This window comes from Sphaeramia orbicularis, chromosome 7 (genome assembly GCF_902148855.1).
Source record: "Sphaeramia orbicularis chromosome 7, fSphaOr1.1, whole genome shotgun sequence".
Lineage (NCBI taxonomy): Eukaryota > Metazoa > Chordata > Actinopteri > Kurtiformes > Apogonidae > Sphaeramia > Sphaeramia orbicularis.
In genome coordinates this window covers 41,631,475-41,653,538 of record NC_043963.1, presented here as the reverse complement: position 1 = coordinate 41,653,538, position 22,064 = coordinate 41,631,475, and the positions used below count along the sequence as shown (strand labels likewise).

At 36.4% G+C, this 22,064-nt stretch overlaps 1 protein-coding gene across 1 annotated transcript in view; it reads right to left on the bottom strand.

The window, feature by feature from the left end:
* LOC115423108 (copine-9-like) overlaps positions 1 to 22,064 on the bottom strand; it is a 275,059-nt gene that overhangs the window by 172,159 nt on the left and 80,836 nt on the right. The window contains exon 3 of the mRNA XM_030139830.1: positions 13,144 to 13,190. Within this exon, the coding sequence (XP_029995690.1) occupies positions 13,144 to 13,190 (47 nt within the window). The remainder of the gene's footprint in view (positions 1 to 13,143; positions 13,191 to 22,064) is intronic.

Below are 22,064 nucleotides of genomic sequence, written 5' to 3'. Positions count from 1 at the left end.
TCATGATAAACCTGATCTGCAGTAACACGTTTTAGTGGAAGTTAGTTGCTAATTCTTATTAGACTGTAATTAACAGTTTTCTGAAACTTTTTTTTTTTTTTTCCGCATATCCTCCTGAGACCCAGCAATGCATTTTGTCTTCTATAGGGGACACAAGTTTGGCAGTTTTACTCAAAAAATGCAGTGCATTACAAAGGACATTCCATTAAAAAATCAAGCAATAAATAAAAATTATTTTAATAATGTATCTGAAAAAACTGTTGCATCATGCAGTTTCCAATCAAGACAATTTTTTAATGTAAAAAAGCTAAAACTATCAAATTCCTGGGTCTCAGGAGGATTTTATCTCCATGAAATGAGTAATAACTAATATTAGAGTATGATAAAAATGTGAGAAAACTAGCGATTTAGCAATTAGAGGCATTAAAAATGTTTTTATTTCATAGTTTTCACACAGTATATCACTTTCTGATGATGAGTTTTAAATACGTTTCTTTGCTTCAAAAATGAAATGCATGGTGTCCAGCTGAGTGGACATTTTTGTAACTCCACGAAAAATATTTTCATTAAAAAAAAAATTCCTTTGCATTGTTTTTTTCATACCTAAAGAGGAATAAAAACACTCAAGAAAAAAAAAATATTAACTAACGTTCTCAAAATTCATGCTGAAAGGGTTAAAGTAAAATTTGAAAAAAAAACAAACAAAAAAGAAACGCACTTGTGCTGATATGACTGTACCCCCTGCCTGTATCGACCAAATTACACCTAGATTCTATCCAATCACAGGTGTTTTTAGACCGGTACGAGGTTACATTCATGATTGACAGCTGTAATTACCAATCACTGATCAGATTCCTTCATATACAACCTTAATGTGACTGCTCTACTCCATGTCTCAATAGGAAAACTTGGAAAAGATGTTTCACTTTTTGTTTTTGCGACCTTAAAGAAGCTTGTAATCATGCTATGAGGTCATTAATGAATAGATCTAGATTGTGTAGTGCAGGTGAAATGTTTGAGAACCACAAAAATCAATACTTTTCCAGTGGTTTTAAGAAATCTGAATTTATTCACCTGCTTAATGAGTCTAAAACTAAGATTTTCATATGCCTTGCAAAAAGAAGGTTCAGTATTAGACCACAACAGTCCCACACTGTAAAAAATGACTGTAGAATTAACACCAACAATTTGTATGTTGGTAATGTAATGTAATGGTAATGTTTCAATGTAATTTGAAAAGTGGAAACAAATGGCATTTTAATTTCCTATGGTTCTTCCTTTTGCCCCTGGAAGACATGGGTTTGTACATAATGTTCCTTAACACTATTTTAACTTAATTTCATTAGCTTCATTTTTGTTTTTACTTCCTTTACACTGTAAAAAATTACTGTAGCATTAACACCAAAAAGTTGTAAAATTGCAACATAAAAAAACTGTAAGTGACAATACAATGCAAAGTTGTTTATTTGAAAAGATTTTTGTGTTAATGATTAAATCAAATATAGCTGTAGTTTTTCCAGGAAGAGTATGTGAAGAAAACCAGATTTGTATGTAGAAATGATGTATTTCTATTGTTTTTAGAAAATAAAACTGTAAATTGAAAAACAATGTGGTGCCGTTAAAATTGCAAAACTATTATGTTGAAATAACTGCATATTTGCTTTTTTTTTTTTAAATCAAAAAGTTAAAAAAAAAAAAAAAAAAAAAAAGTAAACATTTAACAATATAACATTTTAAATTTGTAAATTAATGGGTTGGTAGAGTTGGTAGAGCAGCTCGTCCAATAACCAAAGGGTTGGTGGTTCGAATCCTGGCTCAGACTGTCCATATGTCAAAGTGTCCATGGAAGACACTGTAGCCTAAATTGACCTGGTGGCTTTGGGCACCATGAAGGTGTAGAAAATGTGCTAAATAAGTGCAGTCCATTTACCAGTGAAATCTACTTGTTTAAAATGTTAAATCTACATGTTACTCCGTAAATATGTTTACAGTTGGATGTTTTTTACAGTACTGTTCTGGAAACCACAGCTGCCAATTTCTTTTTGTAAAAACAACAGGATTTTTTTTACAGTGCAGATATTGGTACAGTTGACTTTTTTTGATGCTTTTTTAATGCTTCTACTATTGTGCTATCTCTCATGCCTCTGTTTTTATTGTTATCTGTCTCGAACTGGTCAATAATTTTGCTGCCAGGAGAAAAATGACTTTGGGAGTTTTAGACTTATCCAATTTGGAAATCAGAATTCCTCAAGTGCATCTGGATTTTAGATTATGCACAAGCCAGTATAAATAATAATAATAATAATAATAATAATAATAATAATAATAATAATAATAATAATAATACATCACACTTATATAGAGTCTGAGTTCCTGATGTTTTGTGGGAGTGCGTTCCATAGGGTGGGGGCGGCTGCAGCGAAGGCTCGGTCCCCCAAGGTCCCAGCCCAATTCTATAATATCAAAATTTAGATGGCTTTAGATAGCTGAAAGACAGATTTGGTGCAGTAAAAAGTGATTTTTCCACAAAAAAATACAAAAAACCAAAGCCCTCTCTTATAATTTTAAAATGTCTGTGTTGATTATGGTATGTCTCAATGGACCTCACTGAGCCTTGAAGGCCAGCAGGCTGAAATGTATTGGGTCTCAGTGCACTGACAGTCCCTTACCCAAAAAGCACCTCTTGTACTATTTTTCATTACTATTTTTTCATTACTGCCTGGAGGTCTGTGAAGCGTTCCTCTTTACTGTTTGTTCAAAAAGTGATTTTTATTGGACTTCAGAATGGAGAACTCCTTGGTGATACCCTATTCCCATAAAAGCTCTTCTCTAGAATGAAGCCCTAAGTTATGATCAACTACTTGGTCCAGGGGTCAGCAACTTTTACCCTTTCATACATGAATTATGAGAACCTTGGCCAAGATTTTTTGTCTAGAGTGTTTTTATTCCTCCTTAGGCATGAAAAAAACAATGTGATCGAGTTTCTTTTTTTCATGTAGTTGGGAAATCTTAGCTACATTTATGTCATTGACCCTGGTGAAATTGGGTCAACTCCATCTAATTTCCAAGAAGTCTCTACTACAGGCATCAACCTGAGCCAGTTCTGGGAAATCTATAATTATTCTATCTGAACCATCATGCAGTTCCACACCCTAGTTCATATATCTCAGGTATTATCATAACTTGGGCAATAATCAATGCCATTATACTGTTAAAAATGCCATTTACACCTACGTTTGTACACAATTTGAAGAAAACATAGTCATGCAGTAAAAAAAATATTAAAAATAGAACCAGTTCTATCCCAAAGCTAAAATTTTGTGCACAACATCTTGAAACATATATGAAGACATGGTAAAAATTTCAAAATATTCATTAACTGGCCACATGGTAATTTGGGTGCTCAAATAAGGAGTATTTTTGTGAAAAATTGAAATCGACCCATTTTATTCATTGCCTCACAGCAACACTTTCCATTGAAATGTAGTCTTTTTGCAGTATATTGTTGCATCTTGACCATAAGAATCCATGCAAAAAAAAAATTAGGTCTCTATATTCATCCATTATGGCACAGTGCAAGCCTGAAGAGAGAGGACATTTAGAATGAATTAGCCTTTTCGCCCGATTTCAAGGCCTCATGGACCAAACATGAAGGCACCTACAATTATTTTGATGCAAAATATGGTCTTTTCAGGGGGATTTCACCCCAGACAGTAAGTTTCAGCAGTGTGGCTTGAATACCTGAGGAGATATAGCTCCTCAAAGTTGGCCCAAAAGCAAATTTGCAAAATTAAAAAAAAAAAAACCAAAAAAAAAACACATTAATTTTCAAAGGGCTGTATCTCCTAAACTATTACAGATATGACATTAACATTTTGGATGTGTTCGTTTATCTGGTAGGTGAACAAGTGTGAATTTTTCCAGAATTTTCTGAAGGGGTCATGTGGGGACCATTGGTTGAATTGTCATGGAATGACCCAGTTACAAAAATGCCCACTCAGCTACACCATGCATTTAATTTTTGAAGCAAAGAAATATATATTTAAAACCCAATAGGGTCAAAGCACAGTAATGTCCCGTCAGAGAGTGAACTTTAATTGATTGCCATTCCAATATTTATGTCAGTTTAAAGTAGCTCCTTGTTTTGGATAATCCTTTATGGTCCCACTAAAGCAAAAATGAATTTAAAAGTAAAAATGTGGGTCGTTTAGCAACACTAATCTGTCAAATTGTCTCTAAAATGTCCGATCAGAGAGATTTCGATTACCGTGTTTTGACCCAATAGCAGAAAGTGATATGAAAAGAATGAAATTAAAACATTGTTAATGCTGCTAATGTGATGTTTTCTCACATTTTAGCATATTCTAATACTAGTTATTACTCACTTCATGGAGGTAATATGCATAAAAAACCCTTTTTGTTTTAAAAAAAGAAAACGAAAAAAAAAAAAAGGTAATTACAGTCTAACAATTAACAGTTGATTTACACTCAAACATGTTACTGCAGATCAGGTTTATCAAGAACAGCAAAGTTATAGTAATGGTATGAATTGCAGTGTATGGGATGATGCATAAGCAGCTGATATGGAACTAAAACAACAAAACCCATGAATATACAAGAGAACAGCTGTAGAATAACTGTCCACTGGAGTGGCTGCGATGCATGAAGGGGTTAAAGACTCAAAGAGCCATTTGGACCAGTTTCCCATAGAAAAGAAAACACAGGGAGCTACAAAACCTTTATGACAGGGGTGTCAAACTCATTTTAGTTCAGGGGCCACATTCAGCTAAATTAGATCTGAAGTGGGCCAAACCAGTCAAATAATGACATAATAATATGTAAATAATGTCAACTCCAAACTTTTCTATATGTTTTAGAGCGAAAAAAAAGTTAATTTACATTAAGAAAAGGTTTACATCTGCAAAGTGTAAGTGTAATTTATCAATATTATCATTTACACATTATAACTTACAGATCACAGTGGATCTACAAATACACAAAAAATTTAATATCAGGCAGAATCTTGTTAAAATTGTACTTAATTCTCTTAAGACATTTCAGGTTGTTCATATCTGTTCAGGTTATTCACAGTTTTTGCAAAATTATACTTTGTTTTATTGTAAATACATGAAAATATTTACATTTACAAAGAGAAAAATTTGGAATTGTCATTATTTATATGTTATGATAGTATTTGACTGAATCCTGCCCACTTGAGATTGAATTGGTCTGAATGTGGAACCTGAACTAAAAGGACTGTTAATATCTTAGTGTAATTTTTGCATTTCTCAAATTCATCCCAAGGGCCGGACTGGACCCTTTGGTGGGCTGGATTTGGCCCCTGGGCCGCATGTTTGACACCTGTGCTTTATGACAACAAAAATGAACATAACACTGCATATATCTCACCCCCCCCCCCCCCCCCCCCCCCCCCCCTTATGTTATGATTTTAAAAAAAAACAATAGTGTGTTACCTTTATGAAATCAATGAACTGCTGTGGAGAACACCAGATTTTATTTCTGCATGCAATAAAAACATTTAGAACCCCAAAAAAAAGACACTGGGTTGAAGGTTACCTTCAAATGAAATACTCAATGTCTATTTGAGTCCTCATACAGTATTTATTACATAAAAAGCCAAATTTAAACTATCCACCTGCAGCAAAATAAACATGCAAACCAAAAATACCGTCTGTTTCTCTGTGTTGTCCTTTTATCACATTCAGTGTGCAGTCAGCTGAAGAAAAAAATAACCATTTTACTGAACAATGTCAAATATATTTTGCAAAATAACAGCCAATTGAAATATTTATTATACCTGGTTAATGTCATTTTTGCACCTAAATGTCTTTTTTGTGTTCATAAGTGTCGGGGATGGCATTCCATGTTTCAAACACAAGTTTGTCTGGTTTGGGAAGATTTTCAGTCTCACTCCATTTGTAATTCTGAGTAAAAACCTCTTCATCAACAACAGTATCTTCAACATGAGCTGTCAAGTGTTTCAAAACCCTCAAACCTTTTAAACCTTTTACTGTTATTTTATTGAGTACAAAAAATTAAACACATTTTATTTTAATGTTACAAGATTGTGATAATCTTCAAATTTAGAGCAACATTTTAAAAACTATTGAACTAAAATACAAATAATTAAAATTAAATACTCATTATCTATTTTCCCAAAGCCACAGGGAGCTGCAGCAGAAGGATGAAAGGGTCGCATATGACTCCGGAGCTGCAGGTTGCTGAACCCTGACTTAGTCAAATGGTCAACTACTTGCTAAAAGTTAAAATAAATTTCCTCCACTTGCAAATTGATTTTTTTATGCAGTTTGGGTGATGTAAGTGATGATCATGTGAATACTTTCATCCAGATAACAGCTAAATGGAGACCAGGTACCAACTTCAACTCAAGCATGATGATGATTACTGTTGGTAAATTTGACCGATACAGAACATGCCATCTTCAGTGTATGAATATATACTGAAAGACATTTCTGCAAGATTGTAAAACTGGTGTTTTACATCTTCACCTAACTTGGATTTCACATTTGGATGCTTCTATGAAACTGGGTTCATTTTGGTACTTTTTTAGACCCAATAATAAAAGAGAAATTTAGACGTATTTCCCCTACGGACTTAACAACGACCTCAGATAAATGCAAATAAATCACACTCTTGCTCTGAGCCATCCCAGAATTACTGGATTTTCAATCAAATATTGGGGCCAAAAATGTGACCAAAATTGGGATATGAAAAGCTACCAAGGTGTCAGTGGATTTTATCTTGAAAACATAGCTTGAAATGGTCTTATATACCACTATAAATAAAGATACTGTGTTAAATTTGATGATCCTAGAGGTTTTTCCTAATCCAGACATGCGAGTTTTTCATGAAATCTCAGTCTCATTCCAGGTTTTCTATGTAATCCATCGTGTCCACTTGCGTTACATGCAGAACCTGCCCATTTAAACACATATAAATTGCAAATGGTTTTTCAACAGTGGTCATTTTGGTGAAACAATCTGCCTTGCATAATTAGTTTGATTCCCAAAATGTACCTGTGAGAGAATAAAGAGATATTTAAAAAAAAAAAAAAAAATAGTAGCACATAATTTTCATGTCCCTGTCTCTCAGAGAATAGACTTTAAAATTCTCTTACTAGCATATAAAGCACTGAATGGTTTAGGCCCAAAATACATCAGAGACCTTCTAGTCCAGTATGAACCATCCAGACCACTCAGGTCATCTGGTGCAGGTCTGCTCTGTGTTCCAAAAGTCAGAACTAAACATGGAGATTCATCGTTCAGTTTCTATGCTCCGTATATCTGGAACAAACTACCAGAAAATATCAGGTCTGCTGAGAGTCTGAGTTCTTTTAAGTCCAGGTTAAAGACTCACCTGTTCACTGCTGCCTTTGACTAAAAGGCTTTTGACTTTTTCAATTTTATATTCTCTTTCGAAACTCTGCACTGCAACTCTTACTTTAATGTGTGTGTTTTTATATTTTTGGATTTTACGTGTTGTTTTCTTACTTGCTGTTTTTAATCACCTTTTACATGTTTCTTTTATAATGCTTCAAATGTGTTTCTTTTTCTCTGTCGTTGTATTTCAGTGTCCTGTGTGAAGCACCTTGAATTGCCTTGTTGCTGATATGTGCTATACAAATAAACTTGCCATACCTTTGACCATGTAAAATAATATAAAAATGTGTTTTATCTGAAAAATAGTTTCTCTTTTATCTCAGTAAGTATTTATTTTTAAAATACACCCAAAGTGCTTCCAAACTTGCTTCGTAACAGTCGTCTACATTTGGTTTAAACTTTTATCCCCCATGTCCTGTTTTTAGGGACCGGTTTCATAGAAGCACCCATTTGGAATCAGCAGGCCTGGTTTGGTCAAGGTCAGATATTTTTCCTCCAGTTGTTGTTGTTGTCATCCACTGTGATTGATTGACTGACTGTTGCTGCTCTTGGGGTGGACAATGATTTGCTGGAGCCTCTGAGGTCCAGGATATCAACTGGTTGGGAGAAAAATGGTCTAATTTGTGATCTGAAAACATAGCCTGAAGCAGATGAGTTAACCTTCCACAGTCTATAAAAATGAAACACTTAAAAAAAAAAAAAAACTCTCAACAGGACGAGGTTGAATTACTGGGAACACCATGGTGGCTCTTCATGATTTAACCATGTGATAAATACCAATGGCAGGATTACATTTTTCACTTACAAACATTTTCGTTCCGAGGTTAAAATTCCTCTAACAAATTAGCCTTGATGTATTTCCACAATACAAACACGATATCAACAGCAAACAAAGGATTTATCCGGTTTCTTGTCAAGCTCAATTATCTGCTCCCAGCGGTGTTATGTGTGCAACGGTACTGAGATGTTTACTTGGCTGATTGCGGTGCAATTCACGGCGTGTTTTTGATTAAGTCCAGCACCACGTAATAAAAAGGTGTGAGGTGTCTTGAAGAGAGGGGATCAGCAGCGGAAAAGCCCTTAGTAACACATCAGGGACGTTGAATTTGTAAATAGGGAAATAAACAAACTAATAACGGATGTCCTGCATGAATTATGTAGGGACAAGTCGGTAAAAACAGTCGGCCTGATCATCATCAAGGGTACCAGAAAGGGTGCACATATAGTTAAAAAATAATAATGCTGTCAAAAAATCAGACAGGCCATTTTATTTGTCTGATATTTCTCTTTTAAAGTCCAAAATATTTTTGTATTATGGTGTCTACTAAAAATTTGGCAGGCTTGTACCCCTGTCAAATCAGAAATTATTGGGTGTACAGACACTCCAGCCTAATAGCCTCCATATTTAATGCCTACAAAGATATACAAATGTTTCAGCACTCAGGATAATCATGCATTGTTTATTGCATAGATGTCGTGTCCAAAGCATTCGTGCTGACAAATTCCATATATTGACAAACAATAAAATTAGACCCACATATTTTGATATGGTGTACGGACACTACTTGGTGTACGGACTCTACAAGACTGGAATGGAAATCTGGCTTACCACATGGTCGCATCTGTGTTAGATCTGTAACTAAGTCTTCCTGGTACAGGAGGAAATAAACATTTGTGAACAAGTTAGAACAATATATCTATAAGGCATATACGCCATATTATTGATGGAAGTATATTGGTGTACGGACACTACATGAATTTTGGTGAACAACGCACCATTGAAAACATGCGGTTCGACGTAAACATCCGTTTGTGACATTGTTACCAAATTTTCTGCAGCCAGGGAGCATACCAAAATCTGTGTAGTTGTGCATATTTAGTCATAATAATACTGAAATAACAGGTTCCCATTCTATTATTACAATTAAAGGGCTGTAAAAGAAGGGTTTTCAGAACAAAATGGTTGATTGTCTTAATACTGAAAATAAGAATTGATAATCAAACAGCTGTTCAACAAAAATGATCAATTAATGAAAAGCAATGTGATGTGTGTATTTTGTAATAAAAAAGACACAGAAGTTGAATAGTAATTATTTATCGTGTTACAAAACATTATGTACAATAATTTAGCTCTCTTATAACAATAAAATTGTGCACGTTTTCACGCTCATTGGGTCGCCATTTTATCAGTTTTTATCCGATTTTCTTCAAATTTGGAGGATTGCAAGATCTAGTAATAAGATGGCCAAAGAAACATTTTGGGAATGGTTTTGGGGGTATCTTTTTGCAATACTGATTAATAACTGATGCAAATATACTTGTACACCTTGATTGTGATCAGGCCGTCAACATCACGAATTTCTGGTTTCAAACAGCTGCGGTTTCAGTGACTGAAAAAGCCGGTTTTGTGTGGATGAAAGGCCTATCCGATACAAAACTTCAGACCGAAACCGTCTTCGTCTGGACAGGGCCAAAAGCTTTGTTTTATATCAAGTAAATAAATGAAGATCCTGTTAAGCAGATGTAATGGGCACTAATTAGCTAAGATGCTAACATGCTAACATCCGCAAGCACCAGATTTCCTTAATTTGTCATTTAATACTTGTAACTTCACTTATCAGCTCCATCTTCTTCCTCTATACTGTATCTTCACATGTGAAGTTGTAGAATATTTCCTTCTGTCTGCATACAAACGTGAAAAGGAAGATTTGCAGAGATCTCCATGTTGGCTGAAGTTTTTAGAAACCTTCATTTTCAGTGCGCATGCCTGTCATTGCAATTTCAATTATACTTGTGCCCCTTGATTGTGATCAGGCCGGAAGCATACATGAGTTGGGGATTCTGCTAGCACTTCAGCTAACACGTCACCCAGACAAACACGTTAAGTGCATATATATTCCCTTCTTTCTTGATTCTTTTTGCCGATGCAAAATGAAACGCGATTAACATAGATTAACAATGAATGATATTTAATCGTGATTAATCAAAATTAATCCATAGCAACTCTGTGATTAATCTGATTTAAATTGTTAATCGTTTGACAACACTAATTACAATCAAATGGTTTATGACAAGTATTATCAGATTGATTTAACAATATGCAAATTAAATGAGTAAATTTACTCCCATCACAAACTTTGGGTCATACCCAATATTTTTCTCATTTACTGTGTACCTCAATGTCAAGGTAACTTCATTTGTACTTGTAATCAAACAGCTGTTCAACAAAAATGATCAATAAATGAAAAGCAATGTGATGTGTGTATTTTGTAATAAAAAGACACAGGAGTTGAATAGGAATTATTTATTGTGTTACAAAACATTATGTACAATAATTTTGCTCTCCTATAGCAATAAAATTGTGCATGTTTTCACGGTCATTGGGTCACCATTTTATCAGTTTTTATCCGATTTTCTTCAAATTTGGAGGATTGCAAGATCTAGTAATAAGATGGCCAAAGAAATATTTTGGGAATGGTTTTGGGGGTATCTTTTTACAATACTGATTAATAACTGATGTAAATATACTTGTACACCTTGATTGTGATCAGGCCGAGTGGTTACTGGAGTGAATATGTGTCCATGTGTTAGGGCAGGGGTGTCAAACTCATTTTAGTTTCAGCTAAATTTGATCTGAAGTGGGCCAAACCAGTAAAATAATAACGTAATTATATATAAGTAATGTCAACTCCAAACTTTTCTCTATGTTTAAGAGCGAAACAAGTAAAATTACATTATGAAAAGGTTTGCATCTACAAACTATCCTTTAAAACAATGTGAATAACATGAACAAACTGAAAAAAAAATCAATGTAATTTTAACAATATTATGCCTCAGTTTATCATTTACACATGTACATTATAACTCACAGATCACAGTGGATCTACAAACACAGAAAACATTTAATAACAGACAGAATATTGTTAAAATTGTATTTACTTCTCCTAAGACATTTCAGGTTATCCACATTTTTTGCAAAATTATACTTTTAGTGTAAATACATGAAAATATTTACATTTACAAAGAGAAACATTTGAAGTTGACATTATTTATATGTTATTGTGACAGTATTTTACTGGTCTTACCCACTGGAGATTGAATTGGGCTAAATGCGGAACTTGAACTAAAAAGATTGTTAATATCTTCAGTGTAATTTTTGCATTTCGCACATTCATTCCAAGGGCTGGACTGGACCCTTTGGAGGGCGAGATTTGGCCCCCAGGCCAGTGTTTGACACCTGTGGGTTAGGGGAAACAGTGAAAAAACAAGAATGGGAGATCACATGATCCCTCGGACATAAAACTAATGTCAGACAGTGAGACGGTGTGAAGTCAAAGGGAGGAAACATTGAATATTTGATGAAACCAAAAAAGCATCTCAGTCTTTTCTCTGCCGGCCTCCAGTCACAAGGTCAATTCATCTTGTCTGAGTTCTTAACTCTTTAAGTGCCAGACAGTTAAGGGGCTAATAAGCCTTAAAAGTGCCACAGAATTTGGGCGTTTTTCAGTATTTCGCGTCGTTTTTATAATATTTGAAGAATCCTGCAGAAAACCGCTCGGTAACATCCGACCGATTGCTGATTAGATTCAAAACGCACCGGACGCAGCCGATTCATTATTGATCGTAATTTGCATAATTTATAATAATAATAATAATAATAATAATCTTTATTTATACAGCACTTTTCATACATTAAAAACTGTAGCACAAAGTGCTTTACATATCAGTTTAAAAATCAGTACCGCCCCCCACCCACAACCACCCACACACACACACACACACACACACACACACACATATACATGCAAACCCACAAGCTCACACATACTTAAGAAGACTGACTGAGCACGGGTAGACCAGAACAAAAATGTACAAGTAAAAGTAAAACATCAATTTAGGAGGCGCTGTCTCAGGGAGCCATCCGCACCAGGATGCAGCCGCCGACCCCAGCGACCAGGCACCAGCAACACAGCCCCGCATCCCAACTAGTGGGAGACGGCCAACTGGGACCCCCACCCACCAGAAAGGAGCGGACCCCAGTGAGAGAAGGCGCCACAACCCCCGGAGTCCACAGCCGCCCCCCGGCATGGAGGGCTCCCTCTGATGAAACACCGGAGAATAAGAAACATTAAAAAGATATAAAAATATTATTCGGTCACGTGACCTCAAATTCCCGTCTGCTTGGTCTCAAAAGGGGGACACAGAAAGAACATCATTGAAATGTGAGGAAGAAATGGGGGTGGACGGTTTGTTTGTACACAAATGTGGCGTGTTCTCCAAAGCCGATCTGATCGGCCCGTGGCACTTTACAGGCTGTTTTCGTAAAGCCGATTTAATCGGCCCATGGCACTGAAAGTGTTAAGCCCGACTTAATAACATCCTTTTAATTTTTTCATTTTTAACCTCTACTATTAATTCATCAGAAAAGGTTGCATATATTTCCATATTTCTTCTTTTCTGTAGTTGAGTTCGGAAACTGGGTTTTAGTTATTTTGGAAACAGAGAAGGTTGACATTGAATTTTTTTTTTTTTTTTTTTTGCTGTGTTCTTGGATGTTTGCTGTGAGTTTCCTCTCAAAACCTCCTTCTGTTTAGCTCTGAATGGAAGACGCTGGCGATAAGAAAAGACTTTTGAAGTCAATTCTTGTTTATCAGCATTTCTAATAAAACACACAGATCAACCGTGATATTGGCCACGGAAAGGAAAATGTGACTTAACTCACCTCCCTCCATTCTTTGGTTCCCACCGCCTGCAAATACAGCACGACCACTAGGGGGCGAACATGAAACAGGGAGCAAGAAGAAGAAGAAAAAGAAGAAGAATTTAATTTAAGTGAATGACACTTGACAAAAAACACAGCAATCATTTTAAGACTTCCTTCACCCGTTCAGCCAAACACACACTTGTTAAAATGACCATCCTGCCCATATTTGACTATGGTGTCACCATCTATTGCCCCAGTGTCAAACATGCGGCTCGGGGGCCAAAACCGGCCTGTGGGATGAATTTGCAAAGTGCAAGTTAGGGCATCAAACTCAAAAATAATAACCTATAAATAATGACAACACCATTTTTTTCTTTGATTTAGTGCAAAAAAAAAAAAACCATTAAATTATGAAAATGTTTACATGAACAAACAATAAAATGTGAATAATCTGAATAAATATGAACAACCTGAAATGTCTTAAGAAAATTATGAGCAATTTTAACAATATTCAGCCTGTTACTAAATGTTTTGTGCCTTTGTAGCTCTGATCTGTAATGCATATTTATCAATGATAAGTCAAGGCATAATATTGATAAAATTGTACTTATATTTCTTAACAAATTTCTTTTTTTTCAGGTTATTCACATCCTTTTTGTTTGGATAATTTGTAAATGTAAATATTGGCATAATTGAATGTTATTTATTGCACTGAAACAATTTGGAGTTGTCATTATTTATTGGCTATCCTGTTATTATTTTACTGGTGCGGCCCACTTCAGATTACGAGGGGGGCTGAAAAGTTCATAGACTGACTAAGAAGGAGTTATTCCACAGTAATGAAACTTGGCATACATTAAATTCAACCTTTCCTGATATTAACTGCATGGTTTCCTTCCAGATAAACCCACATTAGATAAATAATTGAGGACTTTGAACAGTAGTACTACAGACATTTCATGAAAATGCTTGATTTCACCCCTCCCTTGTTCTCCATACCCCTCTTGAATTCCTCTTCCCAGTTTTGCACAGTTGTAAAGCTGGAGCAGCATGCCCTATAGCACAGGTGTCAAACATGCGGCCCGCCAAAGGGTCCAATCTGGCCCGCGGGATGAAATTATGAAATGCAAAAATTACACTGAAGATATTAACAATCAACAGTGCCAAAATCATTTTAATTCAGGTTCCATATGTAGTCCAATTAGATTTCAAGTGGGTTAGAGCAGTAAAATATTAACATAATAACCTATAAATAATGACAACCCCAAATTTTCTCTTTGTTTTTTTGTTGTAAAAAAGTAAAATTACATGAAAATGTTTACATTACCAAGCTATATTTTTACAAATTTGTGAATAATCTGAACAAATATGAACAAACAGAAATGTCTTAAGAGACATAAACGCAATTTTACCAATATTCTGCCTGTTACTAAATGTTTTGTGCGATTGTAATGCACATGTGTAAATGATAAACCGATAAACCAAGGCAGAATACTGTTAAAAGTGCACTTGTTTTTCTTAAGACAATTCAAATTGTTCGTGTTATTCTGATTTTTAAGGAAACTCTTTGTAGATGTAAACCTGATCATAATATAATTTTACTTTTTTCACTGTTATAATTTTACTGGTCTGGCCCACTTGAGATCAAATTGGGCTGAATGTGGCCCCTGAACTAAAATGAGTTTGACACCCCTGCCCTATAGCAACCATGTCAGCATGAACGTCCTTGGGGGTTAACCCCTTTTTCTGCAGACATTTGATAAGACCACGGTACCATGGATGGTTCACCAAATGTCTCTGGTACTACTTCTCAAAGTCCTAAATTATTTATCCAATGTGGGTTTATCTGGAAGAAAACCATGCAATTAGTATCAGGAGAAGTTAAATTTAATGTATGCCAAGTTTCGTTGCTGTGGAATAACTCCTTCTTAGTCAGGCTATGAACTTTTCAGCCCCCCCCCCTCGTAAATTGGGCTGAATTTGGCCCCCGGAAGAAAATGAGTTTGACACCCCTGATCTATAGGACGGCTTCTCAATCCACTCTCAGGAAACTTGACACTCTCCACCATTCTGCCATCCGTTTTGCCACAGGCGCTCTATTAACAACTCACCACTGTGACCCATATAACCTAGTAGACTGGACCTCCTTCCACATCAGACAGCTCCGCCACTGGCTCCAGCTCATTTACAAAACCTGACTTGGAAAAACACCTCTTTACCTCCCCTCCCTTCTGCACCTCTGCCATTCTGCCCTCAATCTTAGGTCCAGTAATCTCATCAAACTCACTATCCCCAAAGCCCACACTGTCTTCGGTCGCAGTGCCTTCTGATTTGCTGCATCTAATGACCGGAACACTCTACAAAACACTCTTAAACTCGCTGTCCTCACATCTCACTCTGTTTTTAAGCAAAACCTGCAACAAATTTTTGCTGACTGTTGCACCTGTTGAGTATTTGTCTCTCACATGTCTCCCTGTTATAGTTGTAATGTATTTATTTATTAACTGTTTGTTTCTGTATATTATCTAACTTTTAATCCATTGGTGTCAAACATGCGGCCCTGGGGCCAAATCTGGCCTGCCAAAGGTTCCAATCTGGCCCTTGGGATGAATTTGCAAAGTGCAAGGTAGGGCATCAAACTCAAAAAATAATATCATAATAACCTAAAATAATCACAACACCAATTTTTTCTCTTTGATTTAGTGCAAAAAAAAACAAACATTAAATTATGAAAATGTTTACATGAACAAACAATAAAATGTGAATAACCTGAACAAATATGAACAACCTGAAATGTCTAAAGAAAATTAAGAGCAATTTTTAACAATATTCAGCCTGTTACTAAATGCTTTGTGCCTGTGTAGATCTGATCTGTAATGCATACAAAACATTAAATTATGAAAATGTTTACATGAGCAAACTATCCTTTAACAATAACATGAGAATAACTTCAACAAAATGAAAAAATGGCGAAAATTAAGTGCAGTTTGAACAGTTCTCTGCCTGTTACTACATGTTTTGTGCCTGTGTATAAATGATAAGTAAAGGCATAATATTGATAAAATTGTACTTATATTTCTTAACAAATACTGTTTTTTTCAGGTTATTCACATCCTTTTTGTTTGGATAGTTTGTAAATGTAAATATTGGCATAACTGAATGTCATTTTTTGCACTAAAACAATTTGGAGTGGTCATTATTTATTGGCTATCATGCTATTATTTGACTGGTTCGGCCCACTTCAGATTAAATTGGGCTTAATGTGGCCCCCGGAGGAAAATGAGTTTGACACCCCTGCTTTTAACCCCTCCACCCGACCCCTTACCCCTCAAAGAGCCATTCCTCTTTGATAAGGCTGCATTTGTAAATAAGAATCTGTTCTTAAGTGCTTGCCTGGGTAGATAAAGGTTATATAATTTTTTTATTTTTATTTATTTTTTATTAATTCCAATCTGTTTCCATTAGATTTGACAGAGTATGAAGTCGGTCTGGACACCTTGACCATCTGAAATCCATCAGGGTTATTCCATATTTTTACATGGATTACATGCATTTTGGGTTGTTTGTATTGAATTGGTGCTGCTTGGCCAGTAGGGTGGTTCACAATATGATGGTATAAGTAAAAGTTTTCTAAATTATGCCAGATCATATTTTGCCTTGTTCCTATTGCCATTGTGAACATCTGTACCAAAAATTGAGCCAATAGGACACCAGTAAAGGGTGGCACACTTTCACATTTTTTATTCTTCTACATAAGAATGCGTAACTTTCGCAGAAACATAACTTGAACAGTACAAAGATAAATATGCTCATTAATAATCTCTCCCAGTCTCCCAGTACTAATGCTACATGTGTTACAACATTAGAACAGTTCAAACACTATTTTCCATGTATGATGACTTTGTTCTCTTTGATACTTTATCTCTGTGTCCTAGCACAACACGGAGCAAAAATTGCTTTTGGTCTTCATTTCGCACAGATTGTTGACAGTGTTTAATAAGGGCAATGCCTGTATCTGCACTGTCATTAATGACCTTCAAGGAATAGACTTTTTGTCGCAGATTCTCATCTATGAGAATGGACCTAGCATCACCAGGGATACCGTACTTTCCGTACTATAAGCTGCTACTTTTTTCTCGTTTTGAACCCTGCGGCTTATACAGCGATGCAGCTTGAGTATAGATTTATACGGGCTAACGGCCTCCAGGGGGCGCTCTAGCAGGAAGCGCAAAAGTGAGACTGGCAGGTGGAAGAGGTGATGAAGAGGAGAACGTTTAATCTTTACTTTTAACAATCATTTTGCGTGTCATGCACAAACCCTCATCATGGAAAACATGAAGAAATGCATATTTTGCAGCTTTTAAGTTAAAAGCAATCGATGTGTCTGTCTAAGAAGGAAATAGAGCTGCAGCACAGAAGTGCCATTGAGCAACAATGGAGGAGAGACGTAGAAGGTGTGTGACGGAGCTTTTGTTCAACTCCAACACTGAAGAAGATGACTGCAGTGGTTTCAATGCACAGAAGGAAGATGAAGATAGAGATCAATGACTTTTCTGGGTTTTTTAACCAGCCGTGTTCCTGCTGTTTTACTGCCGTGTTACAGACACTGTTTGGAAAAAAGCAGTTAAGGTATGGAAATAAATACTTAAATAATCTTTCTCTTTACCATCTTTCTGTGTAAATATCTCATGTCACTTCATGGACACCTGCGGCTTATAGTCAGGTGCGACTTAAAGTCAGCCACGACTTATATTCCGGTGCGCCTTATAGCCCAGAAAATACGGTACTTGTGCTGTTAATTTGGCCTTCAGTAAGAACTTCAAAGAAGTGGATTGAGCGGCGAGTGACGAGGCTAGAGATGGTAGATGTACTGTTCTTGCGGAAGAAAGACTTGGCATCAAGTCTTTTGAGCATCCTCCCAGGGCGTCTTTCAAGATTTCTCAGCATTGCCTCCTTTTCTTCGGCATCAATGCGAGCATCAAAAAATGCCAGGGCGCCAATACATTATGTAGACAAAACAGACGAAGTTGGTAACTTTCCTCACGGTTTGCTTCTGCTTCAATGTCAGACTTGTCTGGGCCTCGAATAAAGTTATTTTGACGCAGTAAATAGCCTTAGCCAACCACCGTGCCTGATTGTAAGCTCCTGGTGCTCGAAAATGGAACGTTAACAATTTCAAAATTGTGAAAAATTGTGCCATCCCCAAATGTGCAGCAATTGACTCCATTTTTGGTACAGATGCTTCTAATATCAATTGGAACAAGGCAAAAAGCGATCTGGCAAAATTTGGTGAAAGTTTATTTTGTGAACCACCCTATTGGCCAGGAAGTTTAGTCCACACCTCTCAGCATTAAAAGTGTTTTGTTTTTCAGTTTACTTTTTTCTTTTTTTTGTAAATTGGGCTTTTGTTTTCCAACAGGGAGGAAGAATGACAAGAACCTGCAGGTCATCTGAACTAGAACATTGTATCTTCAGTTGATGCCTGCTATTTCTTCCTAACGGGCACTAAAGTATAGTTTGTATTAAGGACAAAAAATGGAATAAATGGACTGATTACAGAACCTGGAACGGTGAAAGGACTGAATAATGTTAATGTAGTGTCGTGTAGTGTATCCAAGCAAGGTTTGTTTGTTCATTTTTCGTTGTTTTTGGAAACTAAACTAAAACTTAAGTGGAAAAAAAAAAGAATAATTTGTATTACTTGTACTTTTGTATTCATTACAAAGCAGTCCTTTCTTTCAGCTCAGTACAGGACTGGACCGGCACCGGGCCATCCCACTATCATCTTCATCATTATGACATCCTTACTGTTGAGTCATATCATCCTGTACGCACCTCCTCATTTTCTAGGCTGTTTTCCAAATGACTTTTCTTTTTTACTTTCAGTACATGCTGACACTGAGTAAGCATACAGTTGAGACATATTACTTCATCATAACGTGACGCCTTGAACTTTGACCCACTGACTACCACCTACTCGATTTTAACAGCTTCACACCCAGAGGATTATGGGTAGAAATAGCAAAAAAAAAAAAAAAAACATACTGACTTGTATACTGCAAAATGCTACCGCATGTAGTAGAACATATTGATATTTTAGCCGTAGTGCCTTTGCGTTGGGACATACTTCATCTTTTTCTGGCGTGTCATATCATATGGTGGTACAGGTATTTGAAGGCAGCATGAGTTTCCCCTCAGCTCCAGTGCTGTCACTCTCATCTTCCTCCCAGTCCTTCACACTCTTGTCCATCAGTTCCACCTCCAGACTTTGGCAGGTGCGGCTGCTGCAGCGAACATATCCAGTAATTTTGCACATTTGGCAGCATCTGCCTCGAAGGGCCTGTCTTTTCCTCACCAGTAACTGATCCACACCTCCTGTTCACAGCGGTTTATCTATGTTTGAGATGCTGTTAAAATCTCTGAACATTCACCAGGTCACCACTGACACTGAAGGAGACACATTTCAACTGATGTTGGTTATGTGTACATTAGGGTGACCAGGTGCTTGCGAGCCACATGTGGGACAAGGAGTGTGTCTGTGTGGGACAAAGTGGGACACAAAACCGTAATGCTAGAATAAAGTCTAGATTTTTATCTTATTGTCGAGTTTATAAATATAAATAAGAACAATTTGATTTGGTTGCACACTGTATGCATATTTTTGCACTGGGCATTTATTTTTTGCTTTTTTTTTCCACAGGTTTCAACAACTTTTTTTGCTTGTAAAAACAAAACAAAAAATCTACTTGTAAAAACTCAAAAAAGAAACCTCAAGTTTCAAATATTGTATTTCAATACTTTTACAAAATCAGCTTTTTTTTTTTTAATTTGAGTTCATGTTCTCAACCCTCAAAGGTAAACTAATCTATGTCCAATAAAAAAAAAAAAAGGCATAACTGACAACATTAGAACAGCAATTCCTCTAAGCCTCCAGCTGTTGTGCAGCTAATTTTCCTTTCTCCTACCTTCAGAAACTTTAATTTGAGGGAGCAGGACGTGTGTTTACCCCCATCCCAGAACCGGGTCCGGATCAACCCGATCGTGTGACTAAATCCGATCCGATCTTCTAAAAAATGCCAGATTGGCAGCCGATTCCGATCCGTAGATCAGATCGGGACATCCCTAACAGCAAGTAGGTTCAGAGTTCTATTCCAGTGTGGTTTGCCTTTCTACCTGTTCTCTCCACACCATGCAAGTATCCCTGTCATTAAAAACACATACATACAGGTTAATTCTCCTCTTGGTGCCCCTGACCACGGTACTGATGAAGATCTGGAGTTGGTCCTCAAGCACCTTCAGTGGCAGCTCACTGCTCTAAAAAGGTGCTATATGCTAATGCTATGTACTGTTTCTGAATTACAATGGGCAATATGCAGAGATTGAATTCCCCTATGGGGATAACAAAGCAAGTTAACCTTTAAATTACTGCATGAAGTTTATCATTTCACAGAATTGGTAAGCTAGCACTTAGCATTAGCTCACCTAAGACTCTTCTGACTTCTTCAACTCTGCACTGAATATGGTCACTTCTAGCCAACATAGTGATGACCAAATTGTAAACCACTTCACAGCCGCAACTCAGAAACCAATGGCACTACTTACATATATTTTAAAGTCAATTTGGACTCAAACAATTTATGGTAAATGAAGCATAATGAGCAGAATCACAACAAAAGAGGCCCCATTTCAATGAATAATATGACGCTGACCTTTGGATCTTCACGTGACAACCTTTTAAAGCTGGTCAGTGTCTGAAATTAATCATAAAAAGATTTCACAGTTTCTTAGTTTAGCTCTCTGTGTGAAAACAGCTGAAACACTACAATAAACTGAGTGGTTCCTGGGCTCACTTGCATTATTTTCAGCTAATGCAGGAGTCATTGATCTGTACATTTTCTGCCTTAAAGATATGCTGTCGACACCTTCCATCAGGCCTGGTATCAATAATTTTAATTACAAAAGACTCAAGTTCACACATGTTCTCTGAGCCAAATGAAGCTGACAACATATCCTGGGTGTACAGTACTGTATAATTATTAAAAGAGGTCTTTAACTAAAGTAACTTGAAAGAATAAACAGTTACAGTAGATGTCCCCAGACTCACCATTATTTAGAGTTTACTGTTTACCAAGCCCCACTGTGGTTTGTTCACCAAATATTAATTTTTTCCTTTGTGGGCAAATGTTTCTACAGTATAAACTAAGCCACAGACAAAAGTCAGTCCAATTATAATCCAAAAAACCCAAGGAAGGATCTAACACACAGGTTCATACAAACATATGTGCAAGCATCAGCGATAACCAAACAATCCCCACTAAAGTCTCTTCAGGGGTGCTTTAATAAATGGCCTGGTGCTTCTGTTTGTGCTCAGATGGCCACCATCAGCTGCTGAAGTTTGGACATTAGCTCTAATGAACTTCAGACTGTCTGGACCCACACATGATTAAAACCACATTTTGCTTCCTAATGAGCAATTAACAACAGAGAGATAACAGAGGAAGGGCGGCAAGTGGAGAACCTTTTAGGCATTGTGCCTTTAGAAGAAAACAATCATCACTTTGTCAGGCCATTACCCACACGGAGAGTGTACAGCACCGTTTGACTGCACTGTAGAAAATAGGACCAATGGCCCTGTACCTTACCGGCCAAATTAAAAGCTTTGGGAAATGTATCCGGATGCCATTTATTATCACCCAGTTCTGTGTATTTATTATATTACAGAAATAGCCCATGTTTTGGTCATATTCCAATCAGATCTGTAAAAAATTCAAATTCCAACTTGATATCATTGATACTGATTTATTGGATCAATCCACTTCCTATCTGTTATAATGGGAACATTTTTCAAAGTCGCACCAAATCCAGAATCAGATCCAGATCCAAATAATTTCAATACCTTGTGCTGACATCATACAGAAGCTGTATACCAAGTTTGAAGT